This window comes from Scophthalmus maximus, chromosome 4, assembly GCF_022379125.1.
Source record: "Scophthalmus maximus strain ysfricsl-2021 chromosome 4, ASM2237912v1, whole genome shotgun sequence".
NCBI classification, from domain to species: Eukaryota; Metazoa; Chordata; class Actinopteri; order Pleuronectiformes; family Scophthalmidae; genus Scophthalmus; species Scophthalmus maximus.
The window spans coordinates 26,177,014-26,197,478 of NC_061518.1; the positions used below are offsets into that span (position 1 = coordinate 26,177,014).

General features: G+C 41.0%; 1 protein-coding gene across 4 annotated transcripts; it reads left to right on the plus strand.

Moving 5' to 3' along the window:
* Positions 1-8,205: 8,205 nt before the first annotated feature.
* lins1 (lines homolog 1) lies at positions 8,206-17,116 on the plus strand. 4 transcript variants are annotated; one of them, XM_047331536.1, is made up of 6 exons: positions 8,206-8,646; positions 8,749-8,838; positions 9,386-9,536; positions 11,296-11,871; positions 14,002-14,185; positions 15,614-17,116. In XM_047331536.1, exons 1-6 carry the CDS (start codon positions 8,314-8,316, stop codon positions 16,455-16,457), a joined length of 2,178 nt encoding a protein of 725 aa, XP_047187492.1. In that variant the 5' UTR covers positions 8,206-8,313; the 3' UTR covers positions 16,458-17,116. The 4 variants fall into 4 exon arrangements, with proteins under 4 accessions (XP_047187492.1, XP_035484050.1, XP_035484052.1 ...); XM_035628157.2 differs by having other exon boundaries at positions 8,211-8,646; positions 13,999-14,185; XM_035628159.2 differs by having other exon boundaries at positions 8,213-8,646; positions 9,404-9,536.
* The last annotated feature ends 3,349 nt before the right edge of the window (positions 17,117-20,465 follow it).

Consider the following 20,465-nt stretch of genomic DNA (forward strand, 5'->3'; position numbering starts at 1 on the left):
TTTCTTTTTTATAACACCCGCCAATCACTGATGACACGTCGCGATGACCGTGACGCTCGTGTTGTATTCAATGACTCTGACCATGGCCCGGAAATAGAGAATTCCGCCCGTTTAATTGCTCTCTTAAAATCATGAGGTGTATTAATGTGTTGCCTCGCGGGCCGGATTAAACGGTTTCGAGGGCCGTATACGGCCCAGAGGCCTGAGGCCCCCCCCCCCCTCTTTGAAACATGGTGGTGTTATAGCTGGGTAACATAGGACTGCCTATGGAACTGTCACACACACAGAGACACATTTATTCAGGAAATCACAGTTAATGGAAGCAACAGGATGAAAGCAGAGGAAATTCATGAGTATGCTGTGCTCAGATTCAGACAAATGCATAAAAACGAATTGTTCAAATGGTCAAAGCAACAAAAGACCTTTTCAAAGACCGGGGGGACTCAGCGTATACATCAACTCAGCCTTACTGAGCAGTGTCTCACTTGCTGCAGACCGACAACGACGAATGAAAGTGGCTGCAGTGAAGATCTTAAAGTGAAACACCAAGGAATATACAAAGATCTTGGGTATTGTTGGAGACAGGGGACAAACGATGGGAGGGCAATTATCAAAATGACATGAAGTTACCGTGGTAAACATTCACCTTTCACATTGTCGTTCTTCTTCTCAGAGGAAGAACTGGGAAGAACTTCTATAATAATAATAATAATTCATTTTTATTTATGGGCGCCTTTCTCAACACTCAAGGTCACCTTACAAAATCAACAATAAAAACACTCAGTCCATCCAACAAGCAGTAATAAAAGGAGGCAATAAAACAACATAATAATACTAATAATAATAAAAACAAAAGAAAGTGTAGGGTCATTCCAGTCAAAGCAAATTAAATTAAAGGGAGTAGGCCTGTCTGAAAAGATGGGTTTTCAGGTGAGATTCGAAAGTGGTAAGTGAGTTCCAGAGGTGGGGGGCTGAGCCACTGAAAGCTCTTGACCCCATGGTAACCAGACGAGCAGGTGGGAGGATGAGCTGGATGGAGGAAGAGGACCTGAGAGAACGGGTGGGCCCAGTTGCTCAAAAAATGTAATACTGATTAAAATGATCTGGATGTGGCAATCCTATTTTTTGCTATGCAAGATCACTTGATCCATATAACTATCGTCCTGGCTTTTCAAAGCAACATCGGATTGGATTACCCTGATCCAGATACAAACTTTTCAGGATTACCAAATTCCGGATTCACAGCGATCTCAATGGGAATGCATATCTCACGGAAGGCTGCTAGGTATGTTAACAACAACAGGTAGAATAGCCAGTGGAGTCACTCAAAGTTTATTTATTTAAATAATCAGATAACAATGTCTTTTAAATTGTTAGATCTCTAATCTGACCCACAACAAATAAGTAATAAAGTATATACATTTTTCATTTACCTGTTGAAGACTCAGACAAACTGATGGGACATGCAATAAGGGATGCAATTGTTAAAAACTATTTTTTAACTATTTAACAATTCTCTTTAATTGTGTGATTGTAATGAATATAAAGTGATAAATTGAATACATTTTGTTTGATATTGACAGCTATTTTGAGGATCATTTCAGGGGAACGAGATCCTTTAGTGTAACTTTACTGTACCAAAAGCCACATTTCTAATTAATCTACTTTATCACTGTAATGGTTATCATTCAGGTTCAAAATATGAATAAATGTAAATATACTTCATGACATAAATGTTTATTTGATCAATTTCAAAGATACATAGCATTTTGTTCCTGAAATCCAGTCTGAATCTACATGGAATCAGATAATCCTGATTTTGTGGATCAAAGTTATCCTACGGTGGCCCTGAAGTGCAAACCACAACAGCAACTCACACATCACAACAGCAACTCACACAACACAACAGCAAAAAGCCACAACACAACATCAAATCGCCACAACACAACAGCAAATCTCCACAACACAATAGCAACTCACACAACAGCAAATCGCCACAACACAACAGCAAATCACACAACACAACAGCAAATCGCCACAACACAACCGCAAATCGCCACAACACAACCGCAAATCGCCACAACACAACCTTGAACCAACTTGAACCTTCGCAAACTGAAGGTTTTATCCAGATTAAAACCAAGATTGGATTACGTGATCTAATCCAATCCAAAATCCATTTTCTAGTTCTGAACAACCCATTTTCAAGATTTGATCCAATCCATTATCCAAAATCCAGTTGGATAACCTTTGAACAACTGGGCCCTGATTTGATCTTCCTGTGTGTCGACTACCTTGAGCTAAAGAAATCAATTCGCCATTTTTTTCTCTCTCTATCCACTTTCTAAATTACTTTTCTCACTGGTTTCTATTCACTCTATTTATTATTACCTGTCATGTTATAAGGTTTGCTCTACAATTCATTCTTATGACACTGATCATAATAACCTGTCAGATGTTTTGCTGAAATAAATCGAATTCTCAACCTGTTATTGTTCTAGTCTGCTGTTCCTCCAGCCTTGTCTTGACATAAGTATGTTTTGAGCGAATTTCTCACTCATTATCCAATAATTATTGCCATTGTTGATTTTGTTGTTGATCTGCATTGTGCTTTTCCACTCTGATTTTGATTATGAAGCTTATTTTACTTTTGTCAAGCACCATTAAAGCTACAGTACACAGGTATATGAGAAAAGGAAGAAAGTTCGAAGAACATTATTATGATCAAACATGGCTGACGTTGAAGAACATTTTTATCATTTGTTTCAATAAAAATAGGCATAGGTAAAAGAAAAAAAAAATCATATCAATTGCTTAAATTGTTTAATGGAGAAAACTAGAGTCATCGCCTTCTAGAGTTGTATGACTCTGTCAACCAATCATGAGGCTGGAACCATGGTAAAAATGTCCCTCTGTTCCTGAATTATGGTGGCGATGTCACAGTGAATTGGAGCTTTGACCTTTTGGATATGAAAGTTCACCTAATCATTTCATCGTATGAGACATGTGTGAACATTTTGTCATTATTGTCATGGATGTTTATTCTTAAATGATGGACAAAAATTTTGTTGTGTGCAGTCATAATGAACCTTGACCTCTGACCAACAACATCTAATCAGTTTACCTTTGGGTCCAATTGAACCATTGAGCCAAATCTGAAAAAAAATTTCCACGTTCATATGGCCAAAAACGTATTGTGATATCACAGTTACCCTGACCTTTTACCTCTGACCATCAAATACTAATCAGGTCATCCTTGAGTCTAAGTGAATGTTTTTGACAGATGTAATGACATTTTAAAAAGAGATTTAAAAAATATAAAATATTGATCTAAGAAAGTCTCTCAAGAGTGGCGTGTTGGTGTAACATAACAAAACTAAATGTTTTTTCAGTAGTTTACAGACGTTCTTACCATGTGGGAGCTCAGTTTTGACATCACAGAAGTTACATTCATGTCTGACATCAGGGTGATATTGGGAGACCCCCGGGTGAAATTAGTTACAGTAATAGTAAAAGAGTCTCCTTTACATCATCAGCTGCTGGGATTCCTCCTGTTCAGTAGCCTTTACCTTTTACTTATAAAGGCTACAAAGAAATGGACAGGTGGAAATACATAGTAGCCCTGACTGAAGAACTGAATATATGAACATCAAATACAAACAGCATGATGAGGATAACTTCATCAAAAGGAACTCAGAACATATCAAATAGGTTCTTTATATTTACTGTGTAGTGAGGTATGTTAGCCTTTCAACAGCATGATGTGTTTTCTGATTAAACATTGTTGTGATAATCAGACAAATGAGAAGCCATAATGAAGAAAATAATATATGTGTATTCACTATAAATAAAAGAATTTGATATCAAATTCTATGAATAGACAATGAGGTGAGAGCATTTCATTAATATTTTCAGGTTTGCTCTGGTTTTCAGTAGCAGAAGAATTACCACTTCCTCTGAAAATAGGATAATATTTAATTTATACAATGTCAATATGATGTAGAAGCTTCTGGGAAGCTTAAGACAAAATTATACTACTACATCTGATGTTTTTATGATGTCCTGCTGGAGAGTTCATTTCCAAATACAGATACCTCAATTTTGATTCGTTTTCATAAATCTTGTGCTTTTGTTTATTGTGCATTTCAGGTTATACCAATGTTACAGCAGTTTGGTTATTTTGATTAGGTAAAAATATGTGTAGCTTTTTGGCAAAAGCAGATGATTTCATGTTTCATGTTTCACAGTTAAAAAAAGCTTTGTAATGGATATGGGTTTCTTATAGGTGGAATATTTAACATAATACAAGTAGGTACAGTGCTGCAACAAAACCCCATTAATGGGCAATCATTTATTTATTGATCATATATTGGGAAAATCATAGTCAGAATACAAAACCTCTGAACATGAGCGTTTCAATAATGTACCAAGACCACAGCTATTGTGTTTTTTCATAGAGACAGCTAAGCTGAAGTCGGAAATAATTTTTTTCAGTATTCCATGTTACATGTTGTTAATCAGACAGTATTATGTGACTGTGTTCTTAATTTGCGAAGAACTCATGAAAGTTGGTTCGTTTTTCTTTAAAGGGTGACGTTTATTGTTTTTTACATATGAATTCTTATTTTCAGTGTCCTACTGTTTTGTTTTTCCTCATATGCTTTATCACAGGGAACGGATTACTGAGACTAATTACTGCTTTTATATTTGAACCCCTTAAAGCTGCAGTCTCTGGATTGAGAGAAGTGTGGACATAGTCTCAGAATTCCAATTCCAACTACTCCTGCTCCCTCCCCCTCCCTCTCCATTGCACTTCGGTTCCTCCTCCACAGCTCCTCCCAGCCCGCCGTGCCCTCACACGCTACCATGGCAACTGAAGCCAGGCAAGGTACGTAACATGACGTTCCCACCGGTAAGAAGCTAACACGGACCACTGTTGACATCGCTAGACTATAACACGTTTTTTAGTTACCGTTGTCTTTTTGTGAAAACTACATCGTCAGTGTTTTTGAACGCAATCTACCATTATCAGTATATATAGCATCTGTGTAGAAAAGCAACATGAGTATGTTAAACTATGATTCCTCCTTACAAATTGATCACAAGTCGAAATACTATGAGGGGAATAAATCATTGTAGAACATAATCTGTAGTCATGATTATCAGTGTCGAACAAAATGTGTAATTACATGCTGTTTGCCTTTTACTGCTTGGTTGCAACGCAGGGGCGATGTGCATTTTTTCCTTTCCCACATGACCAAAGTGGAGTCTTGCTTCGGGAAAACACACATGGGAACTTCACCTCTTCTTGGAACTGCTGAGTTATTGACAGACACACAGGAGATTACCCATATAAAAATAAATAATTTGACAGTCTGCTCTACAGTGATAAATAAATACGTAAGTGATGAGTGCATTTTGCAAATTCAGTAGGCCTACGTGAACGTGACTGTAGCCACAGCTGGGAATATCGACACATACTTAGCATTTAGCATAGCACGGGATGCTACGTTTGGTGACATCATTACATCTGCTTGATTTGCGTCCTTATTTTTGACTCGTTTTTGTTCATGGTCTTTGCCATATATGCAGTTTCTGGCAAAGGAGGTGGGCAGTTTTTTGATGCTTGCCGTTTCTCTGCCACCGTGATTTCAAACTAACTCCGCTTCCGCTGCTAGCTCCTCGTTGGTAAGACGTCAGCTCGGTCTTGACAGAGCGAGTGAGTGTGTGCACAGGGACTGAGCAGCTCGTGCTCTGGTGATTGACAGAGCGGAGAGACGCCCCCTGGCTCTGATTGGAGACTTTTCCTCAGGCGCGGTGGATTCTTGCAAATGGCATTATAAGGCAGTATAGGGGGAGCTAAATGACCTAGATTCTGTCACAAATTATCTGTCTCACATATTACGACCAGGATATAGCGGAAATTTCAGCAAATATAAAAAATTGTTATTTTTGCAAATCCTACCGACTGAAGCTTTAATATGCAGTATTAGAGTATTAGACTGCAGAGTTTATCAGCAGTGGCTCACAGAGCTGGTTTCCATCTGTTGTGGCTTGTTTGTCTTCTCTTAAAAACTATTTCACAGGAATCGTTGGAGGATAGATTGGTCCCCCTCTAAATGTGGATAAAAAATATCACTGCCATGACCAGCACCTGATTCTTGATGTGCTGTCACCAGACACCGCAGCTCTCAGTCTTTAGCAGAAGCATTTGTGGCAGCTTGATGCATCAAGGAGAAAAGTAATGGGCAATACAGACATTAGCTGGTGAACCAGTGGAGTGCCGGCCCACATCTGAAGCTGTATTTAAAGGGCCCATATTATTCCCCCTTTTACACAAGTTACTTTGGTTTTCAGATGTGTGAACTACATGTCTTTGCCATTCCATGTCAAAACACCTCAAGGATCAAGCCACACAGCACCCTCCTCTTTCTGTATAAACAGCCCTGTGAGACCATGGTCGATTCCAGCGCTTTCCTGCTCACTCCTCGCACCCCTCCCTTCGTGTACCGCAAAGCTCCGCCTCGCTCCGCCTCGCTCCGCCTCGCTCCTCCCCGGGTCTGCTGCGCAACTACGGCGTTGCGCTGCCATGACAACAGTCGCACGTGACAAGGCACATACACAACGTAGAGACCCGGGAGGCACAGCGAACACGTTCTCCATAATTACACACAGAGCACATTAGCGCTGGGCGATAGAACGATAACGATACGTTATCAATAGAAAATGCGTGTGCGATAGAACGTTTCGATAATTTTTTTGTCCTCGTTGGAAGAAACTGGAGCAAAGAGTCTACCCACGCCGGCCGGAACACTTATATCGTGATACAGTTTTCAGCCATATCGCCCAGCCCTAGAGCACATACGATCTTGAAAACGTACATTTGCCTCGCCTCGGACAGTTGGAAAGGCTCCGTCTGTCAAAAAGAGATGGGTTGCCAATCCGTTGTTATGTTGGTCTGTACATCCAACAACAGAGCAAACATTATTACATCTTTTGGCCATGCCCGCGGTCGTCGTTCGCTTGCGGGGAGAAAATTATGGCGTAGACGTTTTTCTGTTTTTCCGCACTTCAAGGGGGGAGGTGCTGCTCAGGTTGGGGGCGTGGTCGCCCCAGTAGCAGGAGTCAACTCACGTCACTTGACGCCCGGGCTGTGAATGGCTCGTTTACAGACCGTCTGCACGATCAACCCAAACCACGGATCAACGACTCATTGTTTTCTTTTCATTCTCCGTGGGCTGGCAGACACCCCAGATAACCAAATATACGTGGAGGCAGGCTGAAAAGGTGCCTGGAGCATTATGTTGGCCCTTTAAACCCATGTATTCCCACATGGCACAGAGTATATGTCCAGATGAGGTTGCCCTTAATGTTGTACATCCTTCGACTTTTGACTTACTTAAGAAGGACGTTGTATAAGTGCCCGAGACTTCGAGGTGCTGGGCATAGACATCGGATGCATTAGGGGCAGCCTAGAGGATAACTGCACAATTTTCACAGTATTTCAGAATAATATAAGATATAATATGATATAATAATTAGACATGATGCATTGTGCTCTGCCAAAAGGATCTTATTATATCAATATCATTATATTCATTTTCAGCAGCAGGCATAAACACCTAAAATCAAATGAAATCTTTGATGCTGATGAAGCAATCACATTCTAGATTATATGTAGCCAATGTTTTGTTGAATTTTTAAAATTGACCACACCTGGTCTTATTGCTTCTGCTTCTATCACATTCACAAGACTTCCCTGGTGATACAACTCGGTTTGCTCTCTCCATGATCTCCAGGGTGTGAAATATTGGATGGCAAATACCTCTTTTCAGTAAAAAGACTGATGAGGTCTTGTCTGGTCCCTCCTTAACTATCAGGCGTAACTTAGGGGCCCCTGGGATCTCGTCTACATGCCCAGACCAAAAAATTGATTTGATATTGACATTGAAATATGACTTTTATATGGATTCCTATCGACAAATGTTTTATTTTTAAGTTTTAACATGCCCTTCTCGTTTCTGTTTTTATAAAAACAAAAATATCATACAAAGTACAAAAGTGAAAATAAATCTTCTTGTTCTGCCCACGCACTCATCTGCTGATGATATAGGCCTCAAAGCTGCCAAAACATCTTCTGGATCACTCTTGTATTGTAATGGCTCGAGTGATTATACAGCTGTTGAAACGCAGGGAAGTGTGTTTTATTTTGAAGGCTCGGAAGCCGTGCGTCCGGCGTTATTTTGGTACTTCCCGTTGACTCGATGGCGCTTGTTGACCCGTTTGCTGTGGCGCTGCTTCCGCGTTCGTCGTATGGCAGGTCTACACGGAGAGCGCTTTGACCGTCTGACCCACGCGTACAGGTGTTTCCTCGCGGGCTCGTGTCCGAGCCAAAGCGCCGCAGAGGTGGCCGGGGTGGTGTTTTCCGGGGTGCGCGGACCGGCGGAGCTGCCCGGTCACGACAGCGCGTGTGCCCGCGCAGGGGCGCGCTGCCGCGAGGGCAGCGCGGAGCTGACCTGCGTCAGCGTGACCCTGGTGGGGATAGTGACCAGCCTGACGAGCGAGGGCCAACCCGCGGAGCTCGTCCGCTACTGCCGGGACACCCTGGCAGTGTTGTTCCAGGACCTGGATCTCATGACACAACTTGTGAGTGCCACAGTCTCCCTCGGGCCCGAGGAGGTGAAATCGCAAGTGTATCTTGAAACTGTAAAATGCATTTGCTGTGTTAAAACCCCCGCCGTTACACAGGTCCACCATTTCCAGACCGAGGACCAGATCATCTCTCATCTGGCCGCGAAGAGTGTATCAACGTATGTCGTCCACCATCTGCTCGAATCCGTGAGTAGCCCCCTCAGAGCCGGACACAATCAGGCTGTTTCTGGTGAACTCCCTCAAACCACACCGACGTAGCAGCTGGTTCACCTGCACAGGACTGTGTTGTTTTCAAGTTTAGATACTGGATTTTGAAGGTTTCCACGACATACTAAATCTGTGAGACGGACTTTGAGAGAATGTTTCTAAAGGGATGCACAAGATGTGTAGATGGAAATTAAATATGATCTGATCTTCATCTAAGTCTCAAGTTGAGACAATAATAATTTAGTGTCTATACTGAACACAACCATTGAACGTTCACGGTGTTGGTGGACAAAGTCAGTGAACCTTTGGATTTAGTAACTAGAAGAACCTCCTTTGGCAGCAATAATCTCAAATAAACGCTTGAGCTGCACAATGTGAAGAGGGACTTTACTTTAGGTCTATTGTTCCTATAGAACTGCTGCAGCTCAGGTACATTCTCGTAATGTCCGGTGTGGACAGCTCACCTGACATCACATCAGTCTGAGCGCTGTCTGGTTTTTCTTTGTTTGAAGTCATTCGTTAGCAGATTTGCACTAATTTTCAGGCAACAGTCAGTCCGGTCTGGCAGCAGAAGTGTGTTCAGGCGTTTCACAGCTCCTCCCCCGGGCAAGAGTTGGATGGGTGTCTGTGGTCACTGACTGACGTCTTGAAGAGACTCCTCCAAGCAGCTCATCAAGGTAAAGCCTCTTGCCTTGGGCGTTCACTAAAGAGCATAGACTGTAGAGGGAAGTATACAGCTGAACTCTGCTGGCAACAAGCTGAACATCATGTTGTGTTTCCCTGATTCAGGACTTATCACTGTAGTCTGTGCCGTCTCTCAAAACTAGCATGTCAGTCCCTTCAAACACATCTTGGGTAATTGCTCTTCTGCAGTTTAATTATGCGTGAATGCACTCACACATCTAGATATTTGAATCTCGACTGTTCAACTCGTTATTCTTCCGTACTGGCTATCTACTCGCAGCCTTCGAGCTACGTACACCGTTTTCGCCTCAAAAATCCGGCTCACTCATCACTCGATGACCCTACTTTTCTAAGCTCTGCATGAAAATTTGACCAAAAAAATCTGCCTGTAGGGGGCCAACAAAGTTGCGATTGCTGCAATTCAAAATGTCTCTTGTCCATCGAAATTGCCTTGGCGCAGTGGTCTGTGCTGTCGCCTCCCAGCTAGAAAACTGTTTCAGCAAAAAGTGCTTTGCTGTGCATTCACTCATCAAATTTCCACAGGAAAATGTGCTTCTAGTGTTACTTTAAAAGTAATTGAGATACTCTGTTGACACTGCCTAATAGGAACGTGTATGTGTTTAAACCAACATGTCTTTGCAAGTTCTGCCTAAGATTTAAAATGCAGAAATTCTCTCTCACCCAATATTTCTTATTGACCAGAGACATGACATTATATCCCCCAAAAGGTGAAAGATTAACTTGTCTCCCTCAATATTCCATATTAAATTTCTTTCAAGTAGGGCTGGGCATAACCCCAAAATCTCATGTCCTGATATAGGCCATTTCATATCAGGAAATCGGTGCATGTCGTTACTTTTACCTTTTCTCAACCGTGTAAACTGAGCACCTGTCTTTCCACAGGTTTTGTGGACTTATTTCCTGGCTCTCGTCTGTAGACTCCATAATATTGAAAATAAAATAGTGTCACGTTCACTCTCCTTCATGGTTGTTTCAGTTGCCTACATACAAATTCCGTCTGCATCCTTGTGTGACGGAAAAAAAAGGGTTGTCTAAATTATAAAAAATATTGCCATTGAGAGTGAGACACAATGAAATAAACGATAAGAGCATAATAAGCAACGTTTTCTATCATATCATGATGTATATCTTTATATTGCACAGCCCCGCTTTTAAGATATTTGTTTTCCATTAGAGATAATACAAATTTAAAAACAGCACCGATTTAATATTTACATTTGTCTCGTTACTATTCATTTTGAGCTGCTCGGTCTCTCAAATGTCCAAGTTCTAGGAGCAAAGCAGGATGGTGACTCTGGGTATAGGCCCTGGATTTGGACTAGTTTCCAACCTGAGTCGTTTTATTTAGTGGATCGTTTGTAATGGCAAGACCGAACTAAAACAGAATATGATTTTAGGATATGATTCTCCACCGCCTTTATGTAAAAGGATAAAGCTATGGTAAACAGCTAACAAGTGGTCAGCAGTTGGTTTTATTTGAAGTCCCATATGAAGGATTTTCAGGCGGTACATTAAGTGCAGCTTAATCAAATGTGCGGCTACAGCTAATTATCATTTATATCAACACTTGTGATGTGTATATTTATGTTAAATAGTCAAATGTTTGTAAGATATCTGGGATTACTCATCAACAAGAGCAACGTAGGCATACCAGAGTTACCCTGGCTTCATGCTGTGCGATCCTTGATGTATTTTTTGCCTCTTTTTACATGCATGTGTTTATTCCCTCAGAGATCCTTGGAAAAATTGTGGCAGCCTTCGAGCCCAGCCTACGTGCTTTATGTTCAAAGTTTCTCCCTGAAGAGAAACAACGTGGGATGGATTTTACCAGCTGCGATCGCTGGGGAACAACATTCTGCCTCCTGCTGGACCTGTTGGAAGCACTGGCTGCTTCCAGTGTGATCTGTGGTGCTGGTCTGAAGAGTCCCAGATTAGTGCACATTCACTCCTCAGCACTCCTGACTACGATCAGCTGCTCCCCGGAGTATTTTGTGAAAAAGCGAGCGCTGTTGCTCCTGAAGAGGGCAGTGCTCCAGAAGGCTGGAGAGGACTGGGCCTCAGGAGAGGTGCTGTCTGCTGGACGGAGACATGAGCATTTCAGCACTGATATGAACAAGCTAGCTCAGACTGTGTTAACAGCCGTGGCTGCTGATTGGTTGCAGAGTGTTCAAGTGGAGTCTGCCTCTTTCTTCGGGGGGAACAAACACAGTGACGGAGGTCAAAAACCAGACTGTGTGATGCTGAGAGCTGTCAGCCTGCTTATTCTCAAGTCCACAGAGCTTCACATACAAGCACCTGGGATTACGGGTAAGGATCCATCTTAAAACACAACTCTGGTTCACACAGTATACAGCAATCAGCCACAACATTAAAACCATTCACCAGTTATGATGTTGTGGCTGATTGGTGTATACTGCACGTTAGGGATGGGAAAATATATCGAAATTCAATACATCGCGATCCAAAAATTACGATCCATTTCGTCAGTCAGAAAAGGATAATGCGATATTTCCTGGTATAACGAGATGATCTTGGATGACAACCAACAAAATGTCCCTGTCGTAATTACACACTTTAGACAACAGAGGGCGCATTTTGGCATTGTATGCAACGGAGTCTACAAACAACAGCAGAAAGACTGCTCCAACAGTTGATTGTGACGAGAAGCAGATGCTGCAACACGGATTGTGGCGCTCGTGTGCACGATCAAGACGTGTCACCCCATGAGAGGGTGCTCGTGTCCCGTCATTTGTTAGCTCCCAAAGCTCTCTGCTGTGAAAATGTGGATTATTAGATTTTTTTTCTCAACAAAAATATGCACGATGCTGGGGCGTCAGTTAGCTCACTTGGTAGCACCGGCGCCCCTCGTTCGGAGGCTTGAGTCCTCCTGCAGCGGCCGTGGGTTTCGACCCCGGCACTTTGCTGCGTGTCTTCCCCACTCGCCCCCCTTTCACACTGAACTGTCCTTTCAATAAAAAAAAATAAATATGCACGATGTGAAGTAAAGCTGCCCCTAAATGAGATAACATCTTACAGCAGAGTTTGTGTCTGTGGCCTCAAGCAGTGTATGCGTATGTGTTGCCAGCTAAATTTAGGCTCAGAATTTATTTTGTATTTAAAATGGCTGAAAATGAAATATCAGTTCTGAATATTCATACATCACTGAACTGTTAATACCGTATGGGGGTGAAAATCGAATCGCAAACCTCATGTCGTATTTTGAACCGAATCGTGACATAACTCTATCGTCCCATCCCTACTGTTTGTGTATTTGGTTGCTGGGTTAAAGGGGCAGTAAGCAATTCTGCAGAAAGGGTTGTTTCTGTCTTTGTTGTTGGTTACTTCTCTGGCCGGGTTGTGAACCCAGGTCCTTGGTTTGGGAGTCCGACGCACTAACCACTAGCTTGCAGTGTTGTGTGATGCGGTCTGCACAATTTTTTCTATTTTAATTTATAGAGCCTGGGCTGTGCCAAAAACATTTGTTGCACACACATAAGTGACAGCTAATTGATGGTGAGGAAATATTTGCTGATTTTTACAAAACGTGTATTGCTTTAGAATTGCTTACTTCCCCTTTAAAGTTGTTATTTGTAAGTTCAAAGCCAATGTTTGCTGAGATTCTTAGAGAGCTGATGCTGTAGAATGTCGATTGCAATCAACTAAAGTTGTGTATCAGAAGAGAAATAACCAAACGTATGACTGACGCTATCACATCTGCTCACAGTTGTTGGATTGACACCTCAATTAAATGTTTCCATATCAGGCTCTATTGCAAAGTGAAATCAGGAAAGGATTTATGTCTTTTGTTTTAAAATCCAGCCCTAAGAGCTATGCCAATGTTAACGCTTGTTTTCCTTCTATTTCCATCACTTTCCTCTACTGAAGTTAGCATTCTAACCAGTTAGCTGCGGGCGAACCATCTCTACACTTTCGCATTCGTTTGTTGTGTTTGTGTCAGCCTGATGAATGTCAGACCCCTGTCCTTTTAGCTCTGGTTGCCCAGTTACAAATGAAAAGACAGCAGACAGACATGGTAAGAAACAAGCTAGGGAGGATTGTGGAACATTTAGCAGCCAGACATTTTTTTAAGGGGTTGGTAGAGACCAAAAATCAGAGCTGAACGAGAAGGAAATATTGGTCTTACAAGAACTCACTAATTGCAGGTTCAAAGTTACCTAAATTTTCATCTTTTTTGGATGATAGGATGATAGGGTGACAGGATATGCCGTTTTCAAAACAGCAAATCAATAGGAGTCGATCTGGACACTGTTACGGCAATACATGATAGCACCAGCAGCCTTATGAGTCATCAATGTAGCAGGAAGCAGAATTCTTGACATCCTGCCCTCACGACATTTGCACAGCAGGGGGCAGTCCTCTCTCATTTGAGCCCAGCGGCTGTGCTCATGCCCTCCCTGTGTCCTCCTCTCTCAGCAGGGGTGGACAGCGCCCCAGATGTTTATGGATATCTACAGAGCCTGTGGGGCTTTCTGAGGCAGTGCAGTGTGCATCTGATGGAAGTCAAGCACCTCTGCTCCTGGGTCAGTCTGCTGTTTGGAGAGCAGGACGATGACATGATGGAGGCAGCTAAAGCCTCACTCTTCATATTTCTCCATCACAGGTACAACAGTGGCGTCATTTATTTTTATCAACATGACACGAAAACAAAGATAATGGGAAAAAATGTTTGGCTGCCATGTATTTCTGAAGGTTAATATTATATTATTTAGTATCTTTAAAGGTCACCTTTAAGAAAATTGTAGTTTTAAGACATACAATTCTCTGTTTCAGATATTTGTTTCTGATAAAAAAATATTCAGTCAACTCCTTAAAATTTTCTTTAAATGACATGTACTAATTTTTCTCAATAAGTTAAAAATAAATTTGAAAAGAATATGCATGTATTCATTTCAAAAGTTTTGCTGCTGAACTACATGTCTCCTACAGTACTTCACAAAAATAATCAATTCTCAGTGTGCTTTGTAAGCTTTTAAGTATCCGCATCAATTTAATTCTATCTTATTTGTATAGCGCCAAATCACAACATACATTATCTCAAGGCACTTGATAGTATGCTTGAAACTTTACAGTATTACAGAGAGAAACCCCCTACCGAATGTAAATATTAAATATTACCTCCGGAAAACATACGCTTTGCTTTAAGTCTTTGCTTTGTCCCACAAAACTTTTGTACAAACAACTACAGTGGTTGGGATACAGTAAGTACACGTGTGTATCAGAAGAGAAATGACCAAAAGTATATGACACAATGTTTTAAATCTGCATACAGGTTTGGTATTGGTTTGCATATAAGTGAAACATAATGTGGCTCTAGTGTGTAGTGAGACTGTGGAAGCCATCATTTTCAACAATGCAGCACAGGCTTATCCTTGCATATGAAAAGTGCAAAATAATTTTTTGGGGCACAGAATTGAATGGTGACTTTAACGCCTTCTCCAGTGAAGTTTCAGACATTTAGTGTGGATGGATAGCGTCGAACCTGGATGATGTCTTGTTGTTTTTTCGTGTGCCACATGTAACATTTTTAATAAAAGGTCAGCAGAAAAAGAAAAGATCTGACTGATCATGGTCAAGAACCAAACACTGTAATTGATGATCTCACTCATCACAGTTTGATACAAATTGTCCTGTAGAATGTCAGACTCGGATCTTCAGAAATGGCTGAATGCAATTCTACAGTTCTTATATGGGCAATAAATAAATATTGAGTAGAGTGATAACAAACTAAACAGTCTGTGAGAGCAATACTGCAGTTTAAAGTTTATTAGAGTAAACAGGTTATTAAAAACATATGACCTAATTCTTCCAAACATGATAAGTCAAGTTCAATGAAGTTGGACCCAGAAGGAGATCACACTAAAGCAGGAAATGGAGGCTCAAATATGTCCATTGTGCAGACTTCGAATGGTAGATAAAGACAGTATGCATAAGGCGCAGGTGTAATGTGACCTTATTAGATAAGACACGTCAATCAATGAAATCATAAAAAAAAAACCAAGATGACTGAACTGGTTGTCTCTCCCTGCAGACTGTGTTCCGGGTTGGATGACATTGCTGAGTCAGAGGCAGCCTGTGTCTCTGGCTGCAATCCTCACTGCCACTTCCTGTTTCTGCTTCAGAGTGTCTCCTTCGACCACAGCATCCTCCTTGACTTCCTCATCTCCTCTGAGACCTGCTTTCTGGAGTACTTTGTGCGGTACCTCAAGTACCTCAAAGCTGACTGGCAGGGTTTCACAGCAGCATGTGAAAGAGTCACCAAGTCACGCTGTCATGTTTCACTGCAGGAGTCATTTACTTTCTCGTGTGCTGGTGATATGCCTGCACTGACATACACAGGTGAGCCAGATCAAGTTGAATTCAGCTCCTGCGTCCAGCCGTCAGGTTTTATCCCACCAGCGGACAGGATCAGTTTGGTCGCCGGTCTTCCTCTCGTAGAGTACGATAGTTCTGATGAGTCTGATGCAGGGAGCATGGAGATCTCTGAGGACGAACCAGGGCCGTCTGTATGTGAGAAAAGTAAATGCCCTGCCTTTTATGTGAAACAGAAAACTTTTGAAGCCAGACAGAAACAACACGAGTCATCTGACTCAGCAGGATTACTGAGTGAACCTACATCCACAGTGAAAAGAAGACCAGATGGGCTTTCACTGCCAATGTTACAGAGCAAGCAAAGATTGTGTACTCACATGGCACCTCTGTCAGGACAGGTCACTTTAGCCAGAGCACTCACTTGTCTGTCAGAACTTAGACAGGTGGTGACAAGGCTGCAGACAAAGAAGCTCTTCCCATACAACCCTTCCTCACTCTTAAAGCTCATGGCACATGTAGAGAACTGCTCTCAGCAATCGCCTGTGTCATTGTTCAATAAATGATGAAAGTACATAAAATGTCCTGTTCTGTTATGTGAAGTGTCGTGGAAGCTAACAGAGTGAGTGCCACCTATGAATAAGGCCTCCTTTAGATTTAAGGCATGTCTTTCCTGTCTCCCTGCATTCCTGCTGGGAAAGGCAATTGGGTAAAGATATGAGGATACGAGTAGCTGACGGACGCAGAAACTAAATGAAGAAATCAACGTACTGAATGGTATATATCTATATTATCCATAAGATATGCTATAGATACATAGCATAACATATTTGTCAAAAGCTCTTAATTTCTACACAGATGACAATACATTGTACATCTCATTTAAGCCTCAAATTGTAGCAGGCTTGTGGGTTTTAAGTAACTCTGTTACTTTCTTTAAAGTGTGTGCTGGATTATGTCCGACAACTCACTGCTGACAAAACAGAAGTTGTTTTTGCTCCAGTCTTCACAAATGTTAGCATAAATCACATAAGCAGGCAGACTGTGCATTGTTAGTGTTTAATTAATGGGGGAAAATGTATTTGATGTCCTCAACTGAAAATTGCATGAAGCCACACAGAACAGTTCAATAGATACCATGGTCAACACAGTGTCACTACCTGATGAAAGGGACCTGAAGCACTTCTCTGGTTCTTTCATCCAAATAAAAACTTACCAGGTACCAGTCCATGTGGCTGTCATGTTAATCATTAGCTAAGAGTGTCATCAAAGGGCTCTGTTGATTTAGCTTGACAGTGAGCACCAGAACATTGTTTGCTTTGCCAGTACACACACCCACCCTAATTCACATGAAGAGGGAACTGAGTGTAAACCATCTTAAAGCCAGCATACCTATCCGTTTACAGTTGCTTTTGTCCATCAATCTACACTCTATAACACACAGACAAAATAAAAACTTTTGCAAATTTATTTAATTAAATGTATTTTATGAAATAAAAAGGTTTTCTTAATTCAGTACTCTTATACAGCCTCTTCTGAGATGAAAATGATGTACCTTTATTTCATCTTGCTGTTCTGTATAAAACGTACAAACACAGAATGTAATGTTTAGCATTGTAGCAAGAAGCAAGAAGCCCGCCGCAGAGGTCGCCACCAGTGCAAGATAAATGTCTTAGGGCCAAAAGTAAGGGTCAGCATGGTGGTACAGGAGGCCAATGTTGTTGTGTTTGGTTGGATGTACATTTGATTTTTAACCAGTTATTCTTGAAATGGAATAATTTAGAGTCCTGTTCCCCAGACTCAGCTGAAATGGAATAATTGATGGAGTGGATGCTGATTCAGGAAGACGGAAAACGTGGATGTCTTAAGAAGAAATATTTATTATAAGAGCTCAATATTGAGGAGACTTCCGGTTCGCTACACAGATCAACAGGTTCACAGTGTTGGGCGTCCTTAGATAGTCTGCCCATCCCCGGTCTCTGTAGTGTATTCAGTTTAGAGTAATGTCGTCATCTCCCCGCGACTATGACACCTTGAGTGAGACATCAGCTGCTCAATGATTGTTTTGGCTTGCCATTGATGAGATGACCTTGCTTGGTGCCTGAGAAATCTCGTCTTAACAGTTTCTCAGGGAGGATCGACCAAAATTCCTCAACAATTCTCATAGATAGTAGGCTGCATCATGAACGTATCACATACTTGCCTTTGTACTATGTATGTTACTGGAGGATACATCTAGAAGGTACACCAGAGAGCTCAGACCATGTAAAAACGACCACGTGTATGATTTAAACCAGGGGTGGGCACCTTCTGTCCTATCGGTGATCATTATTATTATTATAACATTCATGCTAAATAATTTAACATCTCTAATCTCTAATGCAATGGCTGGAACTGTTTCTCTTTGGTGAGGCATGCATGATTTGCAATGACTGCAATTCCACCTTGAATCAAACTCAGCAGGAATCCCTGTACAAAAAATGCTGGTTAGTGTGAATTTGTTGCATCTTTTGAATCAACACAGGTCAGACAGAAAAACTGGAAAGTTCTCACACTACCCTTCAGTGTTGTTGTTTTTTTTTATCTTCTGCCAGCTAATCTGCTGATATAGCAGATGAGTGATATGCTATAGCATCTCTGCAGCAGCAAATTTACAAACTCCTTAACAAATTCTCCTTTTGAAAGAGGTTCCAGCTTGCTCACCACAAAACTTGCGATCATAACATTATTTCTGTCAGAATGTGTATCGAGAAAGCTTCTTGTTGAGTTCTAAAATCCTAAGAAGAGCGTTTACTCAATCCATGAGCATTTATCCCTGGAACTCATCCAGTTTAGCTGATTCCAGCTGCGCTGAAGATTGGCCCTATTCATCACTACGACCACGCTCACAGGCTGTTGTGGACAGGTGATCATATGAGAAACACGTATATGTCGTGATCTGAGGACTGGAGTAACGTGCTGTAGGGCTGCAACTTACGATTCATTTCATAATCGATTAATCTGTCGATTATTTATTTGGTCCATATAAAGTCATAAAATGGTGAAAAATATTTAATTGTGTTTCCCAAAACCCCAAGATGATGTTTTGTTTTGTCTACACACAAAAGATACTTAGTTTACTGTCATAGAGGAGCAAATAAACCAGAAAAAAATTCACATTTAAGAAGCTGAAACCATCAAATATTTCCTTTTTTTTCATGAAAACTACTTGACCGATTAATCGATAATCAAAATAGGTGGCTATTGATTAAGTAAGCGATTACTAATCGATTAACTGTTGCAGCTGTAATGTGCTGAGATTCTTTTGGTCATAGTTTCAAACCTAGTGACTGCAACTTTTTTGAATTTCATTCAAAGATTAAAATGCTCAGACTTGTGTCAATGGAAACTAAAAACAGAATAAGGTTGCCTAAATATGATTAAGCTTGGAAAAGAATCTTGAAAAAAAATTATATTATTCTTCCATAAAAACTTATTCAGTTACCAATGACCTTCTCCTGTCTCTTGAAAATGTTCCATTCTAGTACAAAACCTTAGCTCTACCTTTGACACAGTGGATCACACTATTCTCTTCAACCGTCTTGGGGTGAGGCTCTTCAGTGATTTTCCTGCTATTAAACCGACGAAAAGAAACCTTGTCTCCTCCTCTGCTCCCATCTGCTGTACCTCGAGGCTCCATTCTAGGGCCCATCTTATTCACATTATACATGCTAACATTAGGTCCCATTTTCCAAATCTCATACATCTCAGAGCTTCTCTGCTGCTTTCAAATTCTTAGAACTCTCAGATCCCCTGACTATATCTGCTAAATGGTAAAGTTGATTGTGGACAAATTTTTACAATTAAGTGTTCCCCTTCTGTATAAAGGTTAAACTGAAGTCTTGGGTTTAGCACGTTTTCTCAGGCTTTTGACTGTTCTTAGTTGTTTTTGTATTTAGTTTTTAATCTTGTTCATTCTACATGTTTTTATTTATTGTATAGCACTTTGGTCAACTTTGTTTTAAATGTGCTTTATAAATGAAGTTGAAATGAAAGTGCTGAAAGCATTTTGAGAAAATTAAAATTCAAACGCTGGAAAAAGCTGTGATATCAACTGTGTGAACTGAAAAGTGATCGCTGTTAGTGTGCTATAAGAATTTACAGGAGTTGACAAGCATTAGTGAAGTGCTGTCAGCAGTTAAATTAAATTAAATATAAGCGGAAGTGAAGAAGCTGAAAACAGCTTGCCAAATTCAGAGTTAAGTCAAACCAAATTACATGAGATGATGTGCAGGTGCTCACAGCACTAAACTCAGTTGAACTTATTTAAGGATCTGAAGGGTCACTTGATGTGTAACCACAGACAACAGTTACAATTTAAAATTTGAGTAAGTACGACCACAAAGCCTTCGGCAAATGCCCCCTAAACAATATTTTCAAGATACAAAGTGGCTGAAGTAGTTAAGACAAGCATCGGAGGAATACAGGTAAAATTGTTATACAGCCGCAAAGTCGGTGTATGGAGTGTTGATCTTTTTTCAACCAAAATCATTCTATAACCTGAACTATGTGTTTATTATTGCAACTGTAGCGAT